Raw genomic sequence first — 24,774 nt, 5'->3', positions numbered from 1 at the left:
AGGGTGAACTGTTAAGAGTATTGTACAGGTTGACTATACAAAGCCACTTCTAGTTCTAGTTATTGAATTAAAGATTGGGTGCCATATACAGTCTACTTTTTCATATCTTTTCATTCAATCTTTTTTAAATGGCCTTCAGCACCCTGTCTACAATAACTTTCCTTCTGTTGTATGTCTTTTCCTATTTCAAACAACAATATTAAGGCCTACAATCATGGTGCAGTATACCTCCCAGCAGTGTGTGAAAAGTATGAATAGATAAACTATGTCATGCAAAAAACATGCTTCACTACCTTCTTCCAAATTTTGGCATAGCTAGTAGTTTCCTTTGCTGCTCCCAGAAAACTTTCATGTGGGGGTTACATCATCACTTCTGTCAGCAAGAATTGCCAAGATATCTTTTTCCATTGTTTCGTCGATAGGGATGCTGTTGCTCTCAATTTCTTTCTCCAGTTCAGCAATTCGACCCTCAAGTTCTTTACAAACCAGCCTTTGCTGTTGAACAGTGGCAATTAACCTCTCCTTACTTGAGCCAGACAGGGGTGCATTACTTTTCAGAGGCTCTGTTCCTTTCTTGACAGCACTCTCTTTCATTTTTGTAAGGGATTTTTCCTTTTTGATACAATCAGAACAGGAGACGTTGCTGCAAAGCAACTCACAATGCTCTGACCTGATAAACACATGAGCCTGAAATGGTGGACCATCTTCTTCATAGCACTTTCGCTCAATTGGGATTGTATGTCTCATGACACTGCTGGCACCACAAGTCGGACTGGGATCTTCACATAAAGAGACAATGTGTTTCTCTTTACTTAGACCTTGACAAACTTGAGCACTTTCCAAAGTGGCCATTAGGGTAGAGATGGATGTATGCTTTAAAGATCTTTTGTGACTAACATAAATATAATGGTCATCTGGTAAAAACCAGTTGTACACAGCAACAGAAAAGGTGAGTTCAGAAACAACTGACAAGGAAAGCTTTGGTAGGGTATAAGGTGGCTGGAAAAACTCAAAAACTATACTGTCCTCTTCCCCTTTTTTGCACCATCTGTTCATCTTCAATGGTAATATCTTTTGTTGAAAGTGTTTAAAGTTTCGATAAACCACTAGGACAGGATCATCAATTTGCTGTCGCACTAGATCACGCCTTGGTGTAGCAGGAGGTGGAGGTGGTATACTCTTCACTGGCAAGTTTAAGGATGGAATTGCTCCACGAGCTAATATCTTACGAGTAGAAACTGAAAAAGAAAAAGACCTACTGTTAAATATATATAATCACCCTAGCATAGCTTTTACGAGTTTCAATATGAAACACGATAGACATTGCAAAAATTACTGATAATCTTTAAAGATCAGAGGAATCATACTTTTAGAAGATATCTATTGCAAACTTTACAGCATGAGTGACTATAATCAACAAATGAACTACCTATCACAGTAACTGCATATAGACATCGTCGTAAGGACAAATTATTTACTATGAAATTTCATATGGAAATACAACCCCTAAAAACGTTTGACAATTGAAATACAGTAGGCGAAATATCACCTTAAATTTGTCTTTTTTTAACAACTCCTATCTTGAGTTTTTGGTTTACACATAGTACATTATCCACTGGGATTTTCTGACGCAAACTTGTGCCAAACAACTAATTATATGCATACAGGGGACTATTGTTTTCGACTCTGAAGGGTCGTGATCTTAAGGGCTTAAAAACCGCACCGATATGTAAATTTAGGAATAATATTATCAAATCAAAAATAAGAATATACTTACAAGTCTCATATTCTTCTTTCCTAAAATGCTTCTCACACACATACAGGTTTCCGCTATTGATTTGTCGACGCAAACCTTCGTCTACAACACGGTCCTTGGTGATAACACTTATCCAAGCTTCGCGAGTTTTCTTCGATAACTCATCTGTTTCCGAAGGGATTTTAAAAATTCCTACCCCGACGTGCTTTCGACTTGTCGCGCAACCAAATATGGAGCAATTCGCTCCTGGCATCGCGAAAAAGACGCCAAAATACAATGTTTTTGTGTCGCGCTTCCTTTAATCTATATGATTTTACGATGAAAACAACTCTGTTCGATGCACCTTGGTTCCCACGTGATTAAAGACAATAAGTTTTTTAGTCACGTGACCCGGTCTTCCAAACCCTCCCACTACAATAACTATGCCGTAACCAAGGAAAGCGTTCACAAAGAAGTCTTGCTATATACATATGAGTTTAAATTCAATCTTAAAGACCGGGAATTCTCTAGGTATTTCTGCGGTCAAATTAAACGACGTTAATCCCGATAGCAAACAAAATTGCCAAGATTACATGAAGGGAATGTACAAAATACACTTCTATTTTAGGAGCATGATCTGCACTGCATGCTCTTCCCACCAGCGTACGCGCGGTTAAGTCCCTGCTCTTCAAGCTGACAGTGTCAGCTATCGACGAAATATAAAGAGGAGTGTGTGCAACAATATCAATCTTGAATGGCTATTTTAAGAAAAAGATGGACTATGAATGTTCGGTTCCTAAGATTGGACCATCTGAATATCGGTTTCGTACAGTTTTTTCTTCAATAAACTCTCTTTTAGGATTGACAACGAACACAGCATTCCAATCTTCTGGTCGCCACTTAAGTAGATAAGGCAGTGTTTAATCACAGGTCATAAAGAACAGCTCTTACAGATCAAATACGAAACACAATATTATAAGCTAGTCTCAGTCTGATAGCTCTCAAATCTCTCCTATATACGAAAGGCGCCGTAATTTGATATCGTAGAGATATAGTTTTGAACAACACACACAAGAAGAACGATACAATTAAAGTTCCTTAGTTCCACGTGCAGTTTACTAGCAAAAACACCGTGATAGTTATGGACACGCTACAGTAAATTTCAAAGGAAAATTTATCACAACTGGTCTTCAAAACACGAGTTTCCCACAGTCCCACTGTTTCTGGCGATATAAACCCGCCCACCCGTGGCGAAAACGCAGTTTCTACACTTCATAACACTTCTTAAAATCAACTTTAGGAGAACGTCATTGTACAATTGCTGAAATCCTTCAGGAAATAGATTAAATCTAATCGCAAAGGCCAGAATTCGAGCTACAATAGGCAATATATTTCCTCAAGGGGTACACTTGGAACTGCTTGTCAGTTTAGAGAATCTTCGAGAACAAGTTTGCTAATCAGTGTCGCAGTCATAAGCGAAAGTTATTCTTTATGGGATTGTGTTCTTTCCTACAGCGCTGGGAAGTGTTCAGTATTGAAAGACGAGACTATTCGTGAAGGTCAACAATCACGCTTACTCAATACTAACCCCAAGGCTATAGATAAACTATGAAATCGATACGCTCAGCTGTAAACATTCAACATGCATATAGTAGGATTAGGTCTTAGAAATACAGTGACTTACTGCATGCACTCATGAGAAATATGCGTTCGGTGATAACGTACATTTGTTGAAATCTCTAGTCGCGACTACAGGTCAATTCGACGAAATCATTAGCCAAAACATCAATTACGAAATCCCAAATATGACCGTCATTAGAATTCCTAATCTATTAACGTTGATACTCTAAGGTATACACTGACTACCAAACCAAACACGACCCACACAACGAGCAGTTCGTAATGAAATTGATTTCAAACACCACAGTTCGTATGAACGAGAGAAGAAAAAGAGAGGAGAGACATTCATGATTCAACACGACAATAATTCATTGGACAATCATTTCAATCTAGCAAAAGATAAGCTAATTTAAAAGCACAAGGTCGAGAGAAAGTATCTGAAAAGGGTATACGGCGTATGGAACGTCAGTGTAGGTCAGCACGTATAAAATAAGTATAGATTGAGAATACCTCGTCGAATAAGAAATCCGAAACATAATCCCATAGCCTTTCGTTCAGGTGACCAGTTAAGATGGCTTCCATGTCGATTTGTAACTACCAGGCTTTGAAGAATGTACAAGTTAAGATTCCAGTGTCTTGCGTCAGGATATTGTATCGTGATTCACGAACAATACCCGTGAAGTTGCCATCTTTATAAAACACTGTAGCGAACGGTTTGTTGGCAAACACGAAGGACGTTTTAGAATTTCCCCGAGTTCATGGAGCGAAGTTTACAGTCAGACACAGATGAGCGGTTACGCGACACCGGAGTGCATCATAATATCCGTGAAAACAAAACCCGGTCAATTATTGGTTATGACGTCGATGCTGTGAAGAGTATACCCGGTTGGGCTTAAATACACATTCACCATTAACGTAATTGCAACATCCAACACTCCCAACATTCAGTTTCAACTTTATTGTCACATTTAACAATGCCTAGGACTTAGGAACGTATGTATGTATATCGCCCACACAACAGCAGATTCCAGAGAAATGAAATCTTCGCCGAAAATACGAAAGATGATTTCTTGCCTCAAAAAAGTATGACACATAGACTGAAGTGTTTCAATTTGAATCACGTCTCCTCTAACACATAACAGATAACGGGCGCGTCAACACATGCAGGTATCACCCACCTAAACTTTATACGCATTGTAGGGATTAAGGCCACAGGATACAAAGCGCTTTAATCCAGCTCAAAAATTGTTTCCAGCACAAACAGATTATAAACATTGGGGTCATTGGTATAATGCGATACGTCGCAAGGGTTGTTTGTGAAGTTTTTTGAAGTTGGGGATAGCATTGAGGTGACAATCTTTGTCACCTGATATTGTCAAACTTCTACGCCTTTTGTAGGTCAAAACAAGGCCAATATATTTGAATAGGCCACGCAATGGTTACAGGTGACTCTAATATAAAACGATGCAATGGAATGCTAAAACGATGTAAACTATTTGATAACTGCCAATTTACGACAAATGCATGGCTTTAATGGCGTGCTATATGAAAATTTGCTGGCGATAAAGGGTGTTCTTTTGACTTTAAATCATCAATTAGACCAATAATTACGTGACCTTACGTGTCAGATGTTGATAATACGTTTCAAAATACATGCGATGGGTGAAAGGGCTTAAAAAGCATGGAAACAGCTGAAGAAGCCTTGAAGTGAAGGACACAGACGTTGAATTGAAACGAGAGCGATGCTTTCGCACGAAGATTATTGCCTCGACCACTCGTGTACAATACGCACAGGCACAAGGAATGCGAGCTACGTGGGTTACACCTGCTCACGTGGATGGATTATTTCCAAGCCGATTAATTAAGTCTTAGTTTAGTCTTAGTTCTATTGAGATTTGCCTGAATTCAGCAGAGTTTGTTTAGGTGCTCACCCAGCCAACTCGTTTGGTCGTTCCAACGAAACTTGAAATGAAATAATAGAATGCTCATCGACTTTAAACAATCGATGACATAATTGTCCAATTACCAAGATAACTTTTCCCTAGGGTAGGTATATACTAAACCGCACAGCGGGTTCAAAATCAAAGACCTGCCGAAAATCCTCCTTTGTCATCCTCAACGAACGAGAAAAAACAAAAACAGTTTGAATGTGGGCCGTTAATCTTCGAACATCATTTTTCTTTAAAAAAAACTAATCCTTGGCGCAACACGGCCGCATCGGCATTGCCACAAATTTGTGAAAAACAACCTACGCGGAAATTAAAAATTCAAATCCATCAAGGCCATCTCGTAGCCAATTTATTGTTAAAAACTAAACAGGAAAATTCGAGGCAATTAAGGAAATTGGTAGGCAGAAAATGGGAACGTATTATCCTATACAGGATACTTGACAATAAAAATACATCGGCTTTTAGCGCAAGAAATTGAATGTTTTTTATACTATTCTTCAGATTACGATGATTCGACTACACCTGTCCCTGAAAACCCTGGCAATAATTTTGGCCCCGAAGTTGTTCCAATGTTTACAATTCAAATACAGCTTGTATTTTGCTCAGAAAGGTGTCATGTTGATTTTTGGCTTTCACCTGGCGGCGAAGCATGATATTATTATCAAAAATAACAAGCGTGTATTCGCTCATCACTAGGATGGGTTGTGAACAACCGTAATCAATGAAAACCACAAACCAAAGGCGGGAAAGACCGGATTAAATTACTGCTGTACAGGAGAAGAGATTATTTTGATCAACACAGACGTCCAGACAAAGCGATTTTAAATCGATTTAACTGCGTTAATCCATCTGGGAGAAATGTGAATTCATTTTCCAACTCGAAAGGTTCACAGCACGTGGATGAGATAGATTCAAAGCCAGTCGCTTACAAACCTTAATTTCGAGGGAAAATCCCAGCGTGAATGACAAGGCGTAGGGGGACAGGGAAATGAACACTCTTGAGATTCGATCGAGATTATATTGGCAGCCGTTCGTTTATAGCCGCTAGGGGGTTCTCGTTCTTTATTTAGCTAATGATGATGAAACTTTGCCCGGAGACAGGAAATTAGAAGAAACCACAAAGGCACAAGGAACCTTTGAGACGAGCAGTCGTTTGATACAACCTTTGAATCCCAGGAAAACCACGAGAAATAAATACAAAAGAAATAAAGAAGCCTGACTGACATTAGGATACTGCACTTATAAGGGAAACCATAAACAAGTATTTATCCTAATTTTTCAATTAACATTCTTTTTTGTAAGGAGACAACAAGAAGAACCATTTCAGAATTTTTCGTCGTTCAGCCGATGGAAAAAATTTTTAAAAAACCGAGCAACCACAAGCCTGAAGTAAGAAAAGAGTGTTGATGTTTTGATCAAAGTTCTGAAGGGATTGAAAGAAAAATTTCGAGAGAACGATTTGCCAACTAGGATTGCGTAATACGTTAACCCGTGACGTCATTAGGAGGTCACTCTAAATTGCGTGAACACACACGCGTGGTACACACGACAGCGGAGATGTGCGCGTGGACAAAAGTGTTTGAAATCGTGTGTTATCATGAAGAACTCGAACAGGAAACTGCTTACGGAGGCCGTTTCTCCGACGTCTAAAAGTCAATACGATGACGTGAGAGCTATTGCTCAAAATTTCAAACTTTCCTTCCAATGTTTCCGATATTCTGCCCAATCTTACCGAGGGAACACAAAGAAAACACTAGGTAAAAAGTACAACTGCATACCTGCTCTGATGTTTGGAAGAAGTTGAACGACGCCATAACAATTTGGTGCTTTTCGTTGGCTTTCTTCATCAACTGTTGCCATCTTGTAAACACAAGATCTGAGCATTTTTTGACTTGGTCAGGTGTAGCATGATTTTGTTTGACTAACTCGTCTGCACGACTTTGTATAGAAGCCACGCGTTGCCTCGTTTTCTAAAAAGAAATAATCGTGTTCAGATGGTTTTCGCGAAGGAAACACAAACAGACTGAGCTCACGTCGAGTCCTTAATATCCATAATGCCTATCAACACTGTACATAAAGATTAATATCACAAGAGAACTCGGTATAAATCAGTTAGGTGGGACTTTAAACGAAATATGTAATAAAATAAGTTACCTCCATAGCCTTTTTAAACTGTTCGTATTCCGTGAGGCTGTCCTTGGCTTCGGCAAAAGAGAATCCAGGGATAATATTTGATAGCAACATATTTTCGCCATTCCTAATACATCCAATGGCCTAGCAAAATACAAACACATATATAAGCCTATTTAGTTAAGTCTAAAACGTATTACCAAGCAATAGATCAAACAAAAATTATCCTTCGACAGATGGTGCACGGTCAGCAGGAAGTTATGTGTGCAAGAAAATAATCCAAATTATTTTCATCATAACTTTGTGCCTAAAGTTAAAGATACTAGTATTTACCGGCCAGTAAATCTCCCAGAAATCCACAAGGAAAGTTCTCAATAACTCGGTAATACAATGAATTTCATATGATCAAACTATGTCGAAACTATTTCACAGCATCTGAACTATACTATAAAAGGAACCCTTGTCTGTCACAAGTTTTGCTTGGTAAGTAAACAGTCCAAAAGAGAACAAACATTGCCTAACAGAAGATTAAACAATAGCCAAAGAAAAAAGGTGTTTTTAAACTACGGGCATAGGACTGCCTTTGCTTTGAACTCGACTTTTGCAGTTCGATAGGCTTTGACAAGGAAATCTATACTTTCTAGTGTCTATGATTACCTTGGCAACGCCTCGTCAGAACGCGTTTACACAGAAAAAGTCCAGTTCAAAGGCATCGGTCAACGCTTGCTCAGGTTTGAAATGTAAACACGGGTAATAATAGGCAAAATACCACACAATACCATTATTGGAGGTAGCCAGTAGGGTAGGCTACAGAAATGCTCGCACCATGAAATCAAAACAAAGTTTTGTGTGTTGAAAATGCAAAACCAAAACGATCGCAACATTTTAATTCGGAAGAGTATTGATAATTTGGTTATTGGTAAGTCGAAAGAAAAATTGAGAGCTTTGGAATTGGCGTATCCCCACACAACGGTGCAGAATAGTCGCACTTGTAAATAAGAAAACACAGAATTTCAAGCACGCGGCAGTTGAAGAGCTTAAAAGCGATATTGCTTTCTTTATGAAAATGATAATCTTACTTATTCCGAGGAGCCCTGTTGATTTTGAAATGCAAAAGGAATATCAAGAGTTTCATCCGCCCGTAGATTTTCTTCATAAAAATGTTCTTTGGACCATTTTAAGGTTTAGTCGGAAGCATTTACGGAAAATACGTCAAGTCTGGATTTCCACTACAAGGATCATTTATCGCTTGAATGAAATGGATCATGTTTCGACCAAAATTCAACGCGAGAATGTTTTAAACGGCAAAACATGTGATACATGCATGCACGGTTAATATATATAACCGTGATGGAGGTTACAAGTAAAAATATATATTAAAAAAATCGTGCTAAAACGTACACGAGGAATGGTAAACAACACGACATTTTCGATGAATTACTGTTAAGTATATTGTTTATCAAAACATATTGTCAAAACAATTTGTCATCATGGATCATGACGGTAGCTTGAACATATAAGTCACATGCGACAAGAATTTTAACCGCAATTTTTTCACTGCAATTATACTTGTTCCCAGATAGATTTCCTATGGGGTTGAAACTATTTCATAATTTCAATTATCTGGAGATAAAACGAGCCGGGTTTGGCGTTCGTGTGGCGTGCAGACAGTTTAAACAAGGTCATGTTTAAATAACCTATCAGGAATTTCATAAAACCTAACATATGCTTGTGATACAGCCAACTCATGAACATAAGGACGCAGGAATGGATTCAATAGTCCGGACAACACTTTATCTGCTCCTAGGATAAATTTTAGCTCAGCTTTAGTACAACCACAAACAATTTTCATGAAATTATTCATTGGTAAACTGTAACAAAAAAACAAACATGAAGGATTAAGACATGAAATTCCATTCATATACTGGATAGTTATACGACAGTATTTACATTGGATACAGCAACTTTAATTGTTCGCGGAGAATTTCAAAATTCAGGTCTCCACGTTCAGTGTTGCTACTGTTTAATTGAATGCATTCACAAGTGTCTTCGGTATTTGGCATAGTCAAACTAGACGTATTCATGCAACATTTCTTACACACGACTAAGGGAGAATGATTAAGAGGCAACGGTGATCTAACCTTCGTGCAGAGCACTCGTACAGACACCATATTCAATTGAACATTCGTACTGTCTACTATATAAGATCTCAATTCAGACGAGATGAATGGCTTAAGAATTAATGAGTGAGGATTCATTGTATAGTAATACTACGGAGCCCTAGAAAGTGTCGCGAGATTTTCCGTCAGAAATACGCTGTTTCAAGTCTTGGCGCGACTGTACGGATACGTTTTGTGTGATCGTGCTTTTGTTTACAAGCCCAAATAGTTTGTGTAACGTTAAACCGGGAAATGTGGCGAAAAAGCTATCATCAAATTAGACAATTACAATTAACGGTAATTAAAATTTCTTATACCCTGTTTATACTTTAGTTTAGGGTAATTTGGAGCAAGCAAGTAACTAAATATATAACCATTGCCACTATCTATCAAATGTGTCTCCTTTAAATCCATAGTAACATCCATTCGCCTTTTATAACGTATATGTAGCATGACTGTAAGCCTATATACTTTATCAAACACACGCGACATATATTAATCGCGGGACCTCTGAACTGAAAAACAGTAAACCAATACAGAAGATTGGTGTAGTGACAGATTTCTGTGCGTGGCGACAGTTTTAGTGGCACCACCGAACAACTGGCAAAGATTAACTTATATACCTCTAGGATAAATATGATTAAAAGACAAACACCCGCTCTATAATATACAAACACCGCTGATTTACGTAATCCTATATTCGACCAGCGAGCTTAAACGCATTGGATAAAATGTGTTAACATGTACATACCTGTTTCGTGTCGGCCTCCAACCTCTTCAATCCAAGTCTGTGTTCCAGTTTTCTTTTTCTTGCCTCGGCAAATTCCAAAAACGAGCTTCGTTGGTGATGTAGAAATTCGAGTAAGTTTTGTATGTGATGGTGAGCGTCTATCGTCTCCGGCGTGTTGGGATTACGAACCCGTAACTCAACGTCAGAATGCCTTAAAAGGTCTATGAGTTCCTCGCCTTTGCAGAAAGTTCTCAGCGAGAGCGTATCGATAGCTTTCAATTGTTCCTGGAATGATTCAAGCATTTGCTTCGCGCCGTTCAGATCGTCGGCTAAGCCTCCCTTCTCGAGATCCGCTTCACAGCTTTCCAAGTGATTCTTCACCTAATGTCAAAAGGAGGAAGGAAAGAATGAAGGAGGCGACACGGTATAAGACTAGGCTTGAGAATTGTGGATTCCTGAGCTAGGTTCGTGAACAGAAAATTTCTTTGGTCGCCCGCTCGGAATTAGCGCAATAAATAGACCTATAACCGCGGTACATCCAAGAGGTTTGTTTAATGAACCACCAGAAGGGTATCTCGAACGTGGTGGTCCAGTATTGCTACTAATATTCTACAATGGAATATCCTGGTTTGTGTAAGATATATCAAACGTAGTGGTCCAGTATTGGTAATAATATTCTACAATAGAATGCACTAGCTGGTTTGTGTAAGATATCTTAGACGTGTTGGTCTATACTGTAGGTAGTATTCTACAATAAGCTGTCGTGGTTTGTGTCTGAACTATACCCATGAAAGATATCTCAAACGTGGTGGTCTATAGTGTAGGTAGTATATTTCTACAATAAGCTGTCGTTGTTTGTGTCTGAACTACCTGAAAGGTTGAAAAAGATATCTCAAAGATGCAACCAGTGCGAATGTGACTAGTGCAAATATTCTTCAATAAATGAAAGCCTATGAATGATAATCGTCTTCACATGACTCGTCAAGGGGATACAAACACGTTTTATACCAACATTTTAATATTGACCTTCTCTTGACACTTATTCGAATATTGCTACGATAAATTATATATTCGTGTTGTAGCATGTAAATGTAAGTGTTTTATCTCTCTTTTTTTTTTCCTTTTTCATTCTGACAGGCGTAAGACAATGCTGAATGTGCGTACGGGAAAAGTTGGAATTTATATTAGAGTTTACGAATCCACATCTCCATCCAGGTTTTGTTCTTCATCAACATACGGAAGTTTTCACTGTTTACACGCGCGCGTCAGACTTCCGACTCATGCATAAAGGAGATTTGTTATCGTGTTCGGGAGGGGGTATAATCCCGTATGGTTATACAAGATTCGTAGGTTGAATAACCCGATACGAATTGTCTTTCTTGTCGGAAATTTGAATTGACTGCTGTGTGTTACAAAAGTGTGGCTGAGAGCAGTGAGTGATTAGTTAAATCTACGACTTTGACGTGTGGACGTGTTGAAAAAAAACAGATAATTTCTCACGAGTTAGTCTCAATAGTTTGGCGGGAAGAAGAGATAGAACTTCTCGTCTTGCTCGCCCGGGAAACGAGGCTATAAAAATGCTCTGAAATGCAAAATGTGACGGTTGTCACTTTGAGCCGTCACAAACGAAAGTATTTTGTATGCATTAACTATCTTGTTTCGTTTTACCCGGTGTAATATCGGAAGACACTTCCTCCCAAATTATACAACTATTCATCTCAACTCTACTTTCCCACGTCCAAAATGCTCCTCCTCAACATCAGATTATGATCTATTCTCGCTCGTATGAACATACGCTGGATGACAGCGCATTATTCGGTACAAACACGAGGGGGAAGAGTTTTCTTCACAACACAACCCGTCGCATAACTTCAAGCTGAACTCGAGACAGAGCACGTATTTCAAATGTAACCGTGTCAGATGCTTAACTGAGCGCCTTCCATTACAACAACACAATATGACGTACGCCTGGTCGCCATGTACAGTTAAAGTGGCTGTGTAAAGTTCTGGAAGAGCTAAGCTTGGAGCTGAGACGGTTACCTGTTAAATTCTCTATGGAAGGTAAACACGAAATATCAAATCCCCTCACCTGCTCTCCATCTCGTTCAAACTCCCACAGCTGCTGCCATAGCTCCATCTGTTCTCGTCTTCTCATCCACGCCATTTCAAGAACGTTTTTCTTCGCTTCGAGCTCTGAGATCAATTCTTCCAAATGGTCACATGACCCGGACGTTTTGACGTCCTGCGTTCCCCGGGTCACGTGCTCAACAATGAGCCTGCCATCGTTGATACTTTGGTTAATGTTTTCTAAAGCTCGTTCGCATTCATGACGTAATTTCAGAAGCACCTTCGCTATATCATCGGGATCGTCCGACAGTTCTTCGATCTCCAGCTGGGCTTTCACTCGGTCGACATTTTCGTGAATCTGAAACGGAGAGTTTGGATGTATCAATCCTAAGTAATCAATCGTGTTTTCCCGCGGAAATATTATTTTGTCACCTGAACGTGATGGGATGACTTTCATAAAACCAAATGTCTGAAAATGTTTTATTAATATTGGCTTAAACGGTTCTAAATCTTTCAGGTCCAGTAAGAATATCCCTTATTGATCCAGTGTTACTACAGAAGGAAACCTAAACTAAACTAACTTTATTTACACTGGATAGCTCTATCAGTTCTAAACTGTTCTTCCCAGAGGTCCAGTAAGGATCATCTCTTATTGATCCAGTGTTACTACAGGAGAAAACCTAAACTAAACTAACTTTATTTACACTGGATAGCTCTATCAGTTCTAAACTGTTCTTCCCAGAGGTCCAGTAAGGATCATCTCTTATTGATCCAGTGTTACTACAGGAGAAAACCTAAACTAAACTAATTTTATTTATACTGGAAAGCTCAAAGCTCTATAAGTTTTAAACTGTTCTTCCTAGCGAGGTCCAGTAAGGAATCATCACTTCAGTCATCGGATGTAATTTTTTTCCGTTGTTGTCGCTTGGTACAAGGGAGCGAAGGCGCCTTCGCGTCTGTAAGCAACACGTTTAATTATGGGACTGTTCGGCATCTGAATCACCGCGAATGGGTTTAATATATTCTCTTTGCTCGAACGGATCAACCGCCAAACGCAATATACTAAAAAAATCGATATTTTTGGCGTGAACATTTCTTCCCACACCAGAGCATAAGAACGCAATACGAGACCAGATTCAACCGACAACGCCTTGCCGTTCAAATACGAATCATGTGACCGTCAATTTTTTCCGGTAAAACCCCTCACAGCATCAGGCTCGATAAAATATCCGATTTTTATTCTGCTCTCTTGTCCATGTTTGAAACAAAGCTTTGCAGGAAATGGCGATACGTTTTTTGCATAATGAAACAAAAGTTGTATGACATCATCTCTTCGATTCACTTGTTGAATACTTGATACTTGACAAGCAAACTTCAACGGATTTTAAAATCTTAAATGGCTATCATAGACGCCCCGTGATTACGTGAACACCCAAACTACGGTCTACAATCACCACGGCTACATCAGGGTGACAGGCGCATCGTGATAATCCTATGTATTTAATCTCACTTGATCATGAAAGGCTTACCGTTTTAGTGCTGGAATAAAATGATACAGCTTGCTCAAGTATTTCTTTCCTCTCCTCAACACGACGCACAAAGTTCTGAACACGTCGATCAAAATATTGAGTTCTCTTTCGTACTTCGTCAGGACGACATTCACCCGAGTCTTGCAATTGCTTGATCGCTTCTTTGATTTGATTTGCGTTTGTGTAAGTGTTCTGAAGAGAATGAACTCGTTTTAGACTCCACGTGCCTGCCTGACTGCATGCGTTCCGTTCAACTTTAAATAATGGTATTCCTAAATCGAGGATCCTCTCAAATCTCTCGGCCTAATTGTTAGTTCCAATGATATTGCTTTTCAAGCATTTTACGGACGGTTAAAAAAATCACTATCCGGTGGATAGCGCTATCCGGCTTTCACACAATGCAACCGACGCCAGTTAGATTGTAATTTCACCTCAAACTAGTGAAGCAAATTCGTTCAAATTCGTTCAAACTCAACCAGTTGTGTTTTTGAAAACACTCACCTTTGCAATTGCCTCAAACTCTTCGTGACGTTTCAGCAGAGCTTCGGCTTTCTCTGATGTCATTCCAACATCCGTATGTTTATCAAGGAATGGTTCTCCGTGCTCATCAATCCATTTGATTACCTAACAAATGAATGAAATGAAACTTCTTTAAAATTTCTTCATATTTCTAAAAATAGGAACGCACCGCGTGCGCCGTGTGCAGGAACAAGTTCGACCTTTTCGATTCATTTTTCTTTTCGAGTTGTTTGCATAATTCACTTAAAAAAATATTTGTATTGAATAATTCCAGTTCTGTCAAACAGATAAAGATAAAATTCCGATCTAAACTTGCACGGATATGTGGACAATAGCTTTCAACCCGTCATCGTGGTATTCCCAGTGTGAGTCAGCAAGAAGCAACGTCGCAATGTCATCCACAAACTAAACATTTTGCATCTTATCCGCAGGAGGTAATCGCGTTATCAGTCAGACAAAATTACCACAAAAGATGTAACTTTTACGAAATGATTGTATTCCATATATGACACTTGGAACTAATCAAATACGACGTGCAAGCCATGTGTTTTCCACACTACGCCGCTCTTAAATTCCCTCTGAAAACTTCTTACCGCAACCACAGTTTCGCAAACAGACTAAAACATTCGGAGGAGGCATGTGTACAAATGAAATGGATTAAAAGCATTCAAAAGAGTTTTAATATGCATCTGGTTTGTGGACTCTCATAAATAAATTATTCCTAAAGTGAGTTTCTTTCAAAATCTCAATTGGACGTGTAAATGAAAACGGTTTTAATATTTCCGATTCATTTCTGAAACGAAACGTGTTTTTTGCAGATTCGGCTGAAAATGGCTGCGATGCATGCTCGGGATTTCAATCTAGTTCTGGGGAAAATGAAGAAACCAAATAAAACTGAAGGCTCTCGTTGTTAATTTTGCAAAATATACAAGACCTGCGTGGAAAGGATTTTAAAGCATGAAACATAACTTTTGTTTTCCCTTCACAATTCCTAGCATTTTTCTGGTCGTTATGGATTTGGAACGCCGCGCAACTGGTGAAGATCTGACGACAGCGTGTTTGTGCCGAGTCAGACTCAGTCAGTAACAATTTAAATATGTTGTAAATCCAGTTAGCGGCTGGCTACATATCATGTGACGTATTAATGCACGGTTACCGTGGATGCAGTTAAAATTACTACCCAACCCACCCTACCCCCATTAATAAAACTCGTCCAGGTCAAGTATGAATATAAGATGTTTAATTATTATCAGAATTGGGAGACTATGTCCATGTTTATCATAAAAGGCGGTAATGATCGTTACATGTAAACTGACCGCTTCGAAATGGATTTGATGTAACCAAAATGGCATTCGTAAAGAGTGTGAACAGACGCTTAACTCATTGTTGTTACTTGCATTCAAACGCTGCCAAACAGGAGATAAACTCTTCAGTGAATGCCAGGAGAAAAATACAACATCTATAAACAATGCTACTTCAGATCTTCACACGAATGCGTTAATTGGAAGCTGGAAAAATTGTACTTTTTATAAAACATCTCTTGCTGGGTAAAACAATTCTCTATTTTCGTTGTTTAAATTGTTCTCGAGTGATTCATTGTTTCTCAGCGTTGGTATGACTTTATAATGAAAACAAAACACATTAACGCAAGAAATCAATGTTTAATTACGTGTGAATTATCCCCGATGTGAGTTTGCAACTGTCTTAAGCTTGTTCGAAACCTTCTAGCAAATAGACAGAGCACAATGAACCGATGTTTTTGACACATTTTCAATGGAAACTTGCCAAAAATTGCTTTATTTTAAGAGTATGATTTCTCGAAACACTAATCTATTTAATCCGGTTATATGCCGGCCATCGTCTGTTTGCGCCACAACGGCAGATTGGAAAATGAAGAGAGAGGGAAACATCAGTTGAAGAACATTTACTTTGAAGAAACGTTGACTAGGTGTATATACACAGGAACCTCAAGTCCGTTCATGTTCCATGTCTGACAAGTCAGACGGATTGCATGCACACTGAAGAATTATGTTTCATTAATCATAACAGAGCCAAATGTCAGAATACATTATGTCAGATGCGGCTGTATAAACTGATAGAGAACGCACGCAGTATAGTTCAGAAGGCATTTTTCTACGCCATATTCATCTGACAAAGCTGGCAAGCTTGACAGCGTTCAAGCACCCCTCTGAGTTTGCCAATGCGAAGGGAAATCGTTTTTCTATACATAATTCCACAATCAGACGAGAAAAACTCGTTGCTAACAAAAACATACTCTTGGATTGTCACATCCACTAATTGCTTTCGCTAAAAGATGATCGATCTTCCGTTATAGTAACACAAATGATGATCTAAGCGAAATGTAAGAGCACTGTTTTGACATTCACCGTTTAGTTTCCCACATTATGAGAAACACATGGCTAAACCTATGTGTTATCAAACTCATGTAAGTAAACGTATTTGCGTTTCTCTCCTGATATAACTCAACACACTTTATACCAAAACATAACATTATACATAGTCCTCTACTGCGGAAATATATACCGCGGAAAGGCACTAAAATTTTAACTGGATGTGTAAGTGTAAGCTTACCAACGTGAAATAGGATTCACCACGTATACTATAAATATCCATTTTTCGCAAGCAAACACGTCAATTCGTAGCTAAGTACACTTCTCTGTCGTCTCAGACAAGCGATTCCCGAGTCTTTGTCGCGTTATATTGTACTTGATGTATACATTGTTCGGTTATCAGCAAACATATATAGTCAAGCTTATGGTTAATTCGTTCACGCAGCTTACATACAATGATCTAACGTTGATCGCTGAAAACCAAATACGGAGAAGGGTCCGTGGACCGGAACGTGCTCTGTGGGTGTTCATGAATATTTGAGCTTTAATGATTTCGTTAATCGTCCGTACATTGCGTCCTATTTGCCAGGGAATTCTTGCTATAACGGCCTTGTGTTGGCTAGCAGACAGGCTCGAACGATCATTAGATGCTATCCATGGGAAAGGTCGATATCGGTTTGGTGTATATATCACATGTTATTACATCATGATTTTGCGAAATGTCACCACCTTGGACGTGCAGGTCAAAGTGTTAAAGACGCATTTGAAAAAGTTGTATTGAAACGATGAAGTCATCGATAAATCATGCAACGTAGGAAGAAATCATGGCCCATATGATAATGGCTGAATTCACAGGGAGAGCAGAGAAAAGAGAGTTCGAAAAACCAGAACAGAATTATGCTATGAGACTATGACAGCTATGGAACTTCCGGACCGCTAAAAGTGCTGGTCAAGTGTTTGAAAACGTTTTTTATTGCCCAGGGGGTGAAGATGAGCTTAAATTGGCTGTTTAAAATATAAGAGCGAACTGCCTTGTGATATTTGGCTTCCTGAGTTAGGTAAAAGCTTGCTGAAAGCTTGAATGTCGTAGCTTTTTATCAGCATAATTTTCACCATAAATGGCGGACTTCGAAGCCTTCGAGCCTTAGCTTCTTGTTTCCGTTTACAAAATGATAAGGTGCCGAATATTATAACAATGTTACGCGAAGTATATATGTAGATTGCAGCTGGGTTTGTCATAGCAAACAGCGTTATTAATACCGAACACTGATTCATCGCACGAAATTACTTCATCAAACAATCAAGATTAATAACATTATTGCTTAACAACCCTGGAATTTGAAAAGAAGATGTGCAATAACTTAAGATGTGCATTCATCGTCACTTTGTCGGAAAGATGCGTACCATTTTGGGAGCCGGTCATAAAGGAACATACTTTTGAGATTTCGAAGATAACCCTTGACATTTTTCCCCCGTCTTCGGCCCGCGCAAAATTGTTTTATTACAACTTTTTGTGGATTCTTAGAACTTTCTAGCGCTCGAGTACTCTGCTGTGGATAAAGGAATTACGTAAAACAGGAAAAATACATAAACAAACACGCCTAGATGTCGTATTGCACTTTGTTGCATCTAATGATAAAATCTCTGTTGTTTTTTTCAGATTTTCCCCACCTTTACCTAGCTTTAGGGTGTTTTATCTCGCTGGCAAACCGCAGGTGAAAGACAACTTTAAATACTGCCACAAGTAAGCTAAGATAATATACTGGTTTGTCCATTTGTAGCCAAGTATTATATAGATTATCACCGGGAACAACTGAATGCTTTTGTGGGAAAACAAGAGCTCAGGACGAGTCTTTCGGCTCAATAATCGCGACAGTCTGACTGGCTTAGTAATATTTCATGCCCACGTTGACGTGTCGCAAAATGACAACCACACAGTCTTGGATTAAGTTATATTTACTTGTCGATTACATAATATTAGAATGTGGATTATTTTCATATTGGCAACAGCTACCAGCCAGGTCGTTCTATACGCAAGGATTGTCCGCCTATTTATCGAAATTTAGAGAAAAAACTGCATCGCGCAAAATTCTCAGCTATTTTAAGAAAGACTGAACTAAATTTAAAAATCTTATCTGAAAGATAATATCGTATCCGTAACTGACAACCACTCACAAACCAATGAAATATCGAAACGCGGCATTGTTATCAAGTAAAAAAATCTTAAAAAGTCATACCTGGGTTATATCCTGTTCGAGGGTTAACAGATGAATCAATTCCCGAAGCCTGGATTGTTTAGCATCCCACAGTATCCCCAACTGTCTGTGATGTTCATGAACGTTCAAAAATAGTTCCATGACATGAGACGCGGCCTCGGAGAATTCCGGCGAATCCCGTTCGTCTCCGGCGAGTATCGGTTGCTGTAGAGCCTCGAGAAGCTGCTTGCTTTCTGACGAGACTGCTTCGTAGGATGTGTCTATCTCCTTCTTAACATTCCCCTCTTGGATTAATAACTGACTCAATTGATCGATATCAGTGAGGTTCGAGTAGCTATCGTCGTGCAGATGGTCTTGCCACGTTCGTACACGGCGTAAAAACTATGAAAAAATATAGCAAGAGGAATATAGTGCTGAAGGAGATACTGGTCAAGAGTTTGACGGTATCTCGCCAAAGAAAAAACGGAGTGTCTTGAACTATGGCAAGCAAGAATCTATACTCGAGATTGCACAGGTCGAAATGAGTTTTAGAGTCGATTGAAGTTTGCAATGGACGTTTTTTACGAGATTACTGTCAAATTTCAAGTGAAAACGAAAATGAGAGTTTGTGTTAGTTGATATTAGGAAGAGTTTGTGTAAAAGACGACAAGGGTTCGTACTTGATGCCTGAAGAGACCACATCCATCAGCTATCATTTTCGTTTGGCAATGCAAGGACATTTAGTTAATTAAACTGCTGGAACTTTGCCAGGCGAGGGTGATAATTATCAACATTTGTTTATGTGCCAAATAGTTCCAACACTTTATAAATTCACGGTATAAAAATTGTATTTTTATCCATAATAATTGCATGATTCTGTGTATATAATTAAACAAATCCGTTTCCTCACGATGGAAATAGCTTCCGTACAATTTTCATACTATGAATTCTCAAAATTTCGCCAGTGTTCTAGATTCAAATAATGATATATCTCTCAAACTCTCACGGGTATATCTCACGTAAAACGAACCAAATTCATCATGAAATTTGGTAAAAAAAAAAACTGGAAAAAAAAATACCACAAAACGTCTTGTGGATTGTAAGCGTTTGTCGATGAAGGCTATGCAAGAGCAGTTCTTTGACTGATGTTGCTACAATTTCTTGACAACGGAGAGTGAAGTGCTTTATGGTGTAGAATATGGTATGTCAGATGACCCTCGTTCGTCGTTAAAACGAGGTGATGACAGCTGATGCATTGGAGGGTCATAGGGCGCTTTCCATGAAGCGGCCAAAATGGTCAGACCGGTCCTATTTTGAATTGAATTTGAGTATTTCTTTGAAAATATAGCGGTGAAACTGCATTTTCCGCGCTAGGCGGATGTAAATACCGATATACTTAAATGCAGATTACTTAAGAAACTCTAAAATACCAGTAATTTGCCCGTATTGGAACACAACAGGACCGGTCTGGCCGTTCTTACCGCATAAAGGAAAGCGTCTATAGTATGGTCAAAGATGGTTACGGCATTGGTAAAAAGGGTTACAGCGCTGTCGTGTAAATATAGTATACGGTATGGTATTGCACAATACCTCTTCACTCTTCTTGTGAAAACCGACTGAACAAGCGAGCAAATTACCACGCTCATTTATGTCCATAGCGAATTGTTTCCACTCTTGTTCTAACGAACCGGCTATTGATTCAATAAGATCCGCTTCATAATGTCCCGATTGTAATAACTTTTCTGCTCCTTCGAGGATTTTCTTAATGTTCTCAGATATTTCCTGCAATAAAAATACAATCAATAAATCCTTTTTGACCACCTCTATGAAATCTATCAAACTCTTCTCTCCAGCAACTTCATCTAGAAATATGTTGGCATCACCGCTTTTGCTATATCGCTGGCACACATTCAAACATTTTCGAAATCACCAACTTGCTCGTAATTTAACATACAAAACATCCTACCGGCAACAGGCGACAATAATGTCAACTTTAACAAGCCTCTAAGCACAGCCAAGGTCGTAGTCGCCACAATATACACATAACGTTTCCGGAAGGGACGTATATTTAGAACAATTAGACAAGGGAAATCAACAAGCATGACGTCGCCGTGACAAAATCGACTATAGCCATGCACGAACATGTTTTTCGCGTCATTTCGTTAACCTTCTTTCGTTCATTGTATAGTTGTTTAAAAGTAGTTAACCTCCCCCATTTAGACACCAATTTATCGTTCGCGCTTATTCAATATTCGTTAAGAAATTGTCGTATATGTTTCATTCAGAATAGGTGAAGTACAATCTGGATGCGGTTCAAGCTCAAGTACCGTAGAAACTGTGTTTGTCAGACACGACTATAAACGTATTTTAACGCTTACGTTTTAACGCTCAACTCTCGTGATCTCTGCTGAGAATATGACGAGTTAAAGTCACACATACTACAAGAATATTGTGTAAACACTCGAATATACAAGTACCAGCCGAATCTATGTAATATACCTTATACGTTCGACGTGAGATGTCTTTTAGCAAAGCTCCTAAAACGTAGTTTCTCTTGTTTATTGCGAGGCCCGCAAAGGCCATGCCGCGAGATAAGTGCCACGCACGTTGGATTATGCCAATGATATTTGTATTTGTCCAGTGACATGCAGACGACGTCTGTTATACCCCCACTATATATGAATACTGGAGTACTCCTACGCAAGCGATATTGTGGTACATGTTCTACGGAACGTGTATAATTAGCAGGTTGATTAATATTTATACTTCACAACTAACATCAAAGATATTTTGATATAGTTTCGTTTCGTCAAACGGCAGAAATTCCCAAAGAAACTCGAATCCCATGTAAAGGATGCACTATCAGCGGTCGCATTTAGCGGTCCCACGTATCCATTAAGATCCTCTTAAAGGCCTAACAAAAGTCATTATTGCATATGCATATACATCGCCATTCTGTGCACAATAGGAAAACGTGCACCAACTTTGATTCCTCTGATAAACACAACGCTAAAAAAGTCGTGAGAAATATCTTCCCGACCGTTACATAAAGCCGACACCTCACAAAACTGCCCCACCGCATCTCTATTCAGCCAAAATAAGTTACTTTGTAGTATTTCATTGAGAGCAATGATGATTCGGTTATACCTGCATGTACTTTTCGAATAATTTAAGTGTCACTAGGATTGTTTTACAGGATTGCCAATTTGAATCAAATTGGGGTTTGAAAAGCTACGTTGTGCTGCTTATATTAGCCACCGTTTTGCGGTGAGAATTAAAAATAGACGCGCGACTGTTCGTCCTAGTAGTTAAGTAGGCGCTCTCCAATTAAGAAGTGACATATTTGAAGACCTCCTGCATGCGAATAACAATTAGGAACTGTCACGCAGAACCCAATTGGGAACTGTCAGAGGAGACCCAACTGGAGACTATCAGGACCATCTGCTTTTAGACATTAAAAGAGAGAGCTCTCATCCACAGTGTTTAAGCTCTTTTTATGGAACGAAAACTTGACTTGGGATCCCGCTTTGATGCGGGAGAAGAAGGAATTGTATGGAACATTTTACCGCAAACAGAACGGGGATCTTTTAAAGCCGAGCGGGATCGTGTCTGGGTTAGAGAAGGAACCCTAATTTATGTTGATGGTTGAGTTCAATTAGGGCGTGGTCCCTGAAGAAGTCGCTAACCTGAAGAGGCGATGCTAAGTTGAAGAAAGGATTGAAAATGGAAGGCAGGCTTGGAACCTGAAGAATGTCATCTGGGTTGATTTGAGCAAAGGAAATTTAGGTAGAAAAGGTTTTTCGAATTGGAAAATGGTTCTATAATACAGTGAAGAAACATTATGTTTTGAAGAAGAGACCTCTGTTTTGAAGAAGCCTTTCAAACTGGAGGAACAGCAGAGGAAAGCTTTTCAGTATGATGAAGCCGTAGTCCTGTAACTTTAGATAGATTTTTTTCCTTTCAAGATGGCAAATCATCGAGTTACCGGGACACTTGTGTTTATGGATACAGGCTCATAAGTGGGAAAGTATCAGAACACACAACAATTACTTACAAACCTCCATTCTTACAACTGGTCAAAGAAGAGGCATGATACTAATTGACTTTTAGCCATATCTTGCGTTAATTATTCATCAGCTCAACAAAACAAAATCTCAATTTTATATAATGCAAATCACTCGACTAAAGATAAAATTGATCGTTCCTAGGCCTGAGCACCGAAACCCCTCGACCGATATATCATTTATATAGATTATAACAGTTACATATACTTAACTAAGCATTGAGAAAATGTTTGAAAAGATCTCGGTGTTTGCATGAATTGAAAATATGTCGCCAGACAAAATGTCTAAGACGGGACATAATACAGTCAATAGTATTAATGTGATTCAATTTTCAGTTTGGCTCAATATTGTGTCAAAATGTTTTTGGAGCATGTCTGGTGAAATATACAAGATCGAAAATTTCGACTAAGAAACATGAATATGTGATAACGTTCAAGAGATTAAAATGAATCGGTGTCATTAACGAAAATAAATACAATAACTCTCATCGATATATATAAGTATAACTCACATAATAGAGGGAATATGATCAGAAATAACTTATTATACTATAGCAACGACTTCAAAAAACACAATGTACAACATCTAGTGCACGTAGTTGCAGGGTAAAATAAACCAAAACATTACACAACTGTATCTCGAAGCGATACCAAGTTGTATCCTAGCTAAAACGTTATATATACGCTTGGAACATTCACTACGAGGTAAAAAGAATTCAGTTCATATCGAGAATGTTCTCTCTTAACGAGGATATTCGTCAAATAAATATGTTTTACCCGAGTTTTAGACGTTCTTAAAGATAATCTGTATTTCCAGTTTTTAAATATCATTAAATATACACTTGTGACTGACAAATATTGGCAAATAATCCCAGGGAATGGATCGATTTTACCTTCAAATTAGCAAAGCTGTAATCAATCTACCGACTATATTGCCTGAGCAATTTCAAATATAATTTTTAGGAGGCTGTGAAGCCCATTGGAGCATAAAATACGGAAAAAAAACGAGTATGATCGTAAGGAATATTACCTTCTTTTATGAGCTGAAACTGTCTACAAGGCTACAGAATGTTTGTTTGCATCTTTAACGAGTCCTTCGAGATACACACTTGGCGTAAATGTTTGAAAATAAATACAGCAAGAGATCGTCATCATTCTGAAGCACATATTTCAAAAGCACAGCGTGAATTTAAAGTAACAATAAAGATCCACTGGCATATGAAATGCTTGTCGTTCATGAAGAACTTACATGATAAAACCACAGTTCAAATATTCCTAAAATGTTTCTGATGCTATTCTGCATGAGCACGGAACGCCAGCTGTTTTAGTGAAATAAATTATAATAATTCGGCCACGATATTGGATGAATTACATGTCTTAATCTAGATTTATCTTCCCCTTTTTATAACAGTTTCACATCTTTGACACAAAACGATGGCAGGAATATATATAGTTCATTTCTTGACGGTCAAATTTATATTTGTATGTGAGTTTTTTTCTCTTGGTAAAATATAATGAGTCAGGAAAAAACGCAATGATTACATTTTAGTTTTTTAAATATTTAAAAGCTTCGATGATATGAAATTTAAAAGTGCGAGTATCGAAGAAACAATTTTGTGAGGCAAACGTCGAAGTATTGAAATAAAGACCCAGCACTGATAGCTGTCTCTTGTGTTGTGAAAAGTAATCTACGTCCTAGAACTGTTTACAAACGAGACTATGGCAAG

The 24,774-nt window shown here is 38.6% G+C and overlaps 1 protein-coding gene across 8 annotated transcripts in view; it reads right to left on the bottom strand.

Annotated features, from left to right (window-relative positions):
- The window catches only part of LOC114517560 (triple functional domain protein-like), a 58,365-nt gene that overhangs the window by 29,152 nt on the left and 4,439 nt on the right, over nt 1-24,774 (bottom strand). For 6 of the 8 annotated variants that reach the window (XM_028537333.1, XM_028537336.1, XM_028537334.1 and 3 more), the window contains exons 4-11: nt 20,575-20,766; nt 19,027-19,386; nt 14,421-14,543; nt 13,920-14,111; nt 12,413-12,748; nt 10,345-10,704; nt 7,459-7,578; nt 7,083-7,274 (exon numbers count right to left, since the gene is read on the bottom strand). In XM_028537333.1, the coding sequence (XP_028393134.1) occupies nt 7,083-7,274; nt 7,459-7,578; nt 10,345-10,704; nt 12,413-12,748; nt 13,920-14,111; nt 14,421-14,543; nt 19,027-19,386; nt 20,575-20,766 (1,875 nt within the window). Of the gene's footprint in view, nt 1-7,082; nt 7,275-7,458; nt 7,579-10,344; nt 10,705-12,412; nt 12,749-13,919; nt 14,112-14,420; nt 14,544-17,030; nt 17,447-19,026; nt 19,387-20,574; nt 20,767-24,077; nt 24,280-24,774 lie in introns of those variants that run through there. The other 2 variants (XM_028537337.1, XM_028537339.1) reach the window with 2 other exon arrangements.

The sequence above is a fragment of the Dendronephthya gigantea genome, unplaced genomic scaffold, assembly GCF_004324835.1.
Source record: "Dendronephthya gigantea isolate DGI-Jeju-01 unplaced genomic scaffold, DenGig_1.0 000009F, whole genome shotgun sequence".
Lineage (NCBI taxonomy): Eukaryota > Metazoa > Cnidaria > Anthozoa > Malacalcyonacea > Nephtheidae > Dendronephthya > Dendronephthya gigantea.
This window is presented reverse-complemented; position numbering and strand designations above follow the sequence as displayed.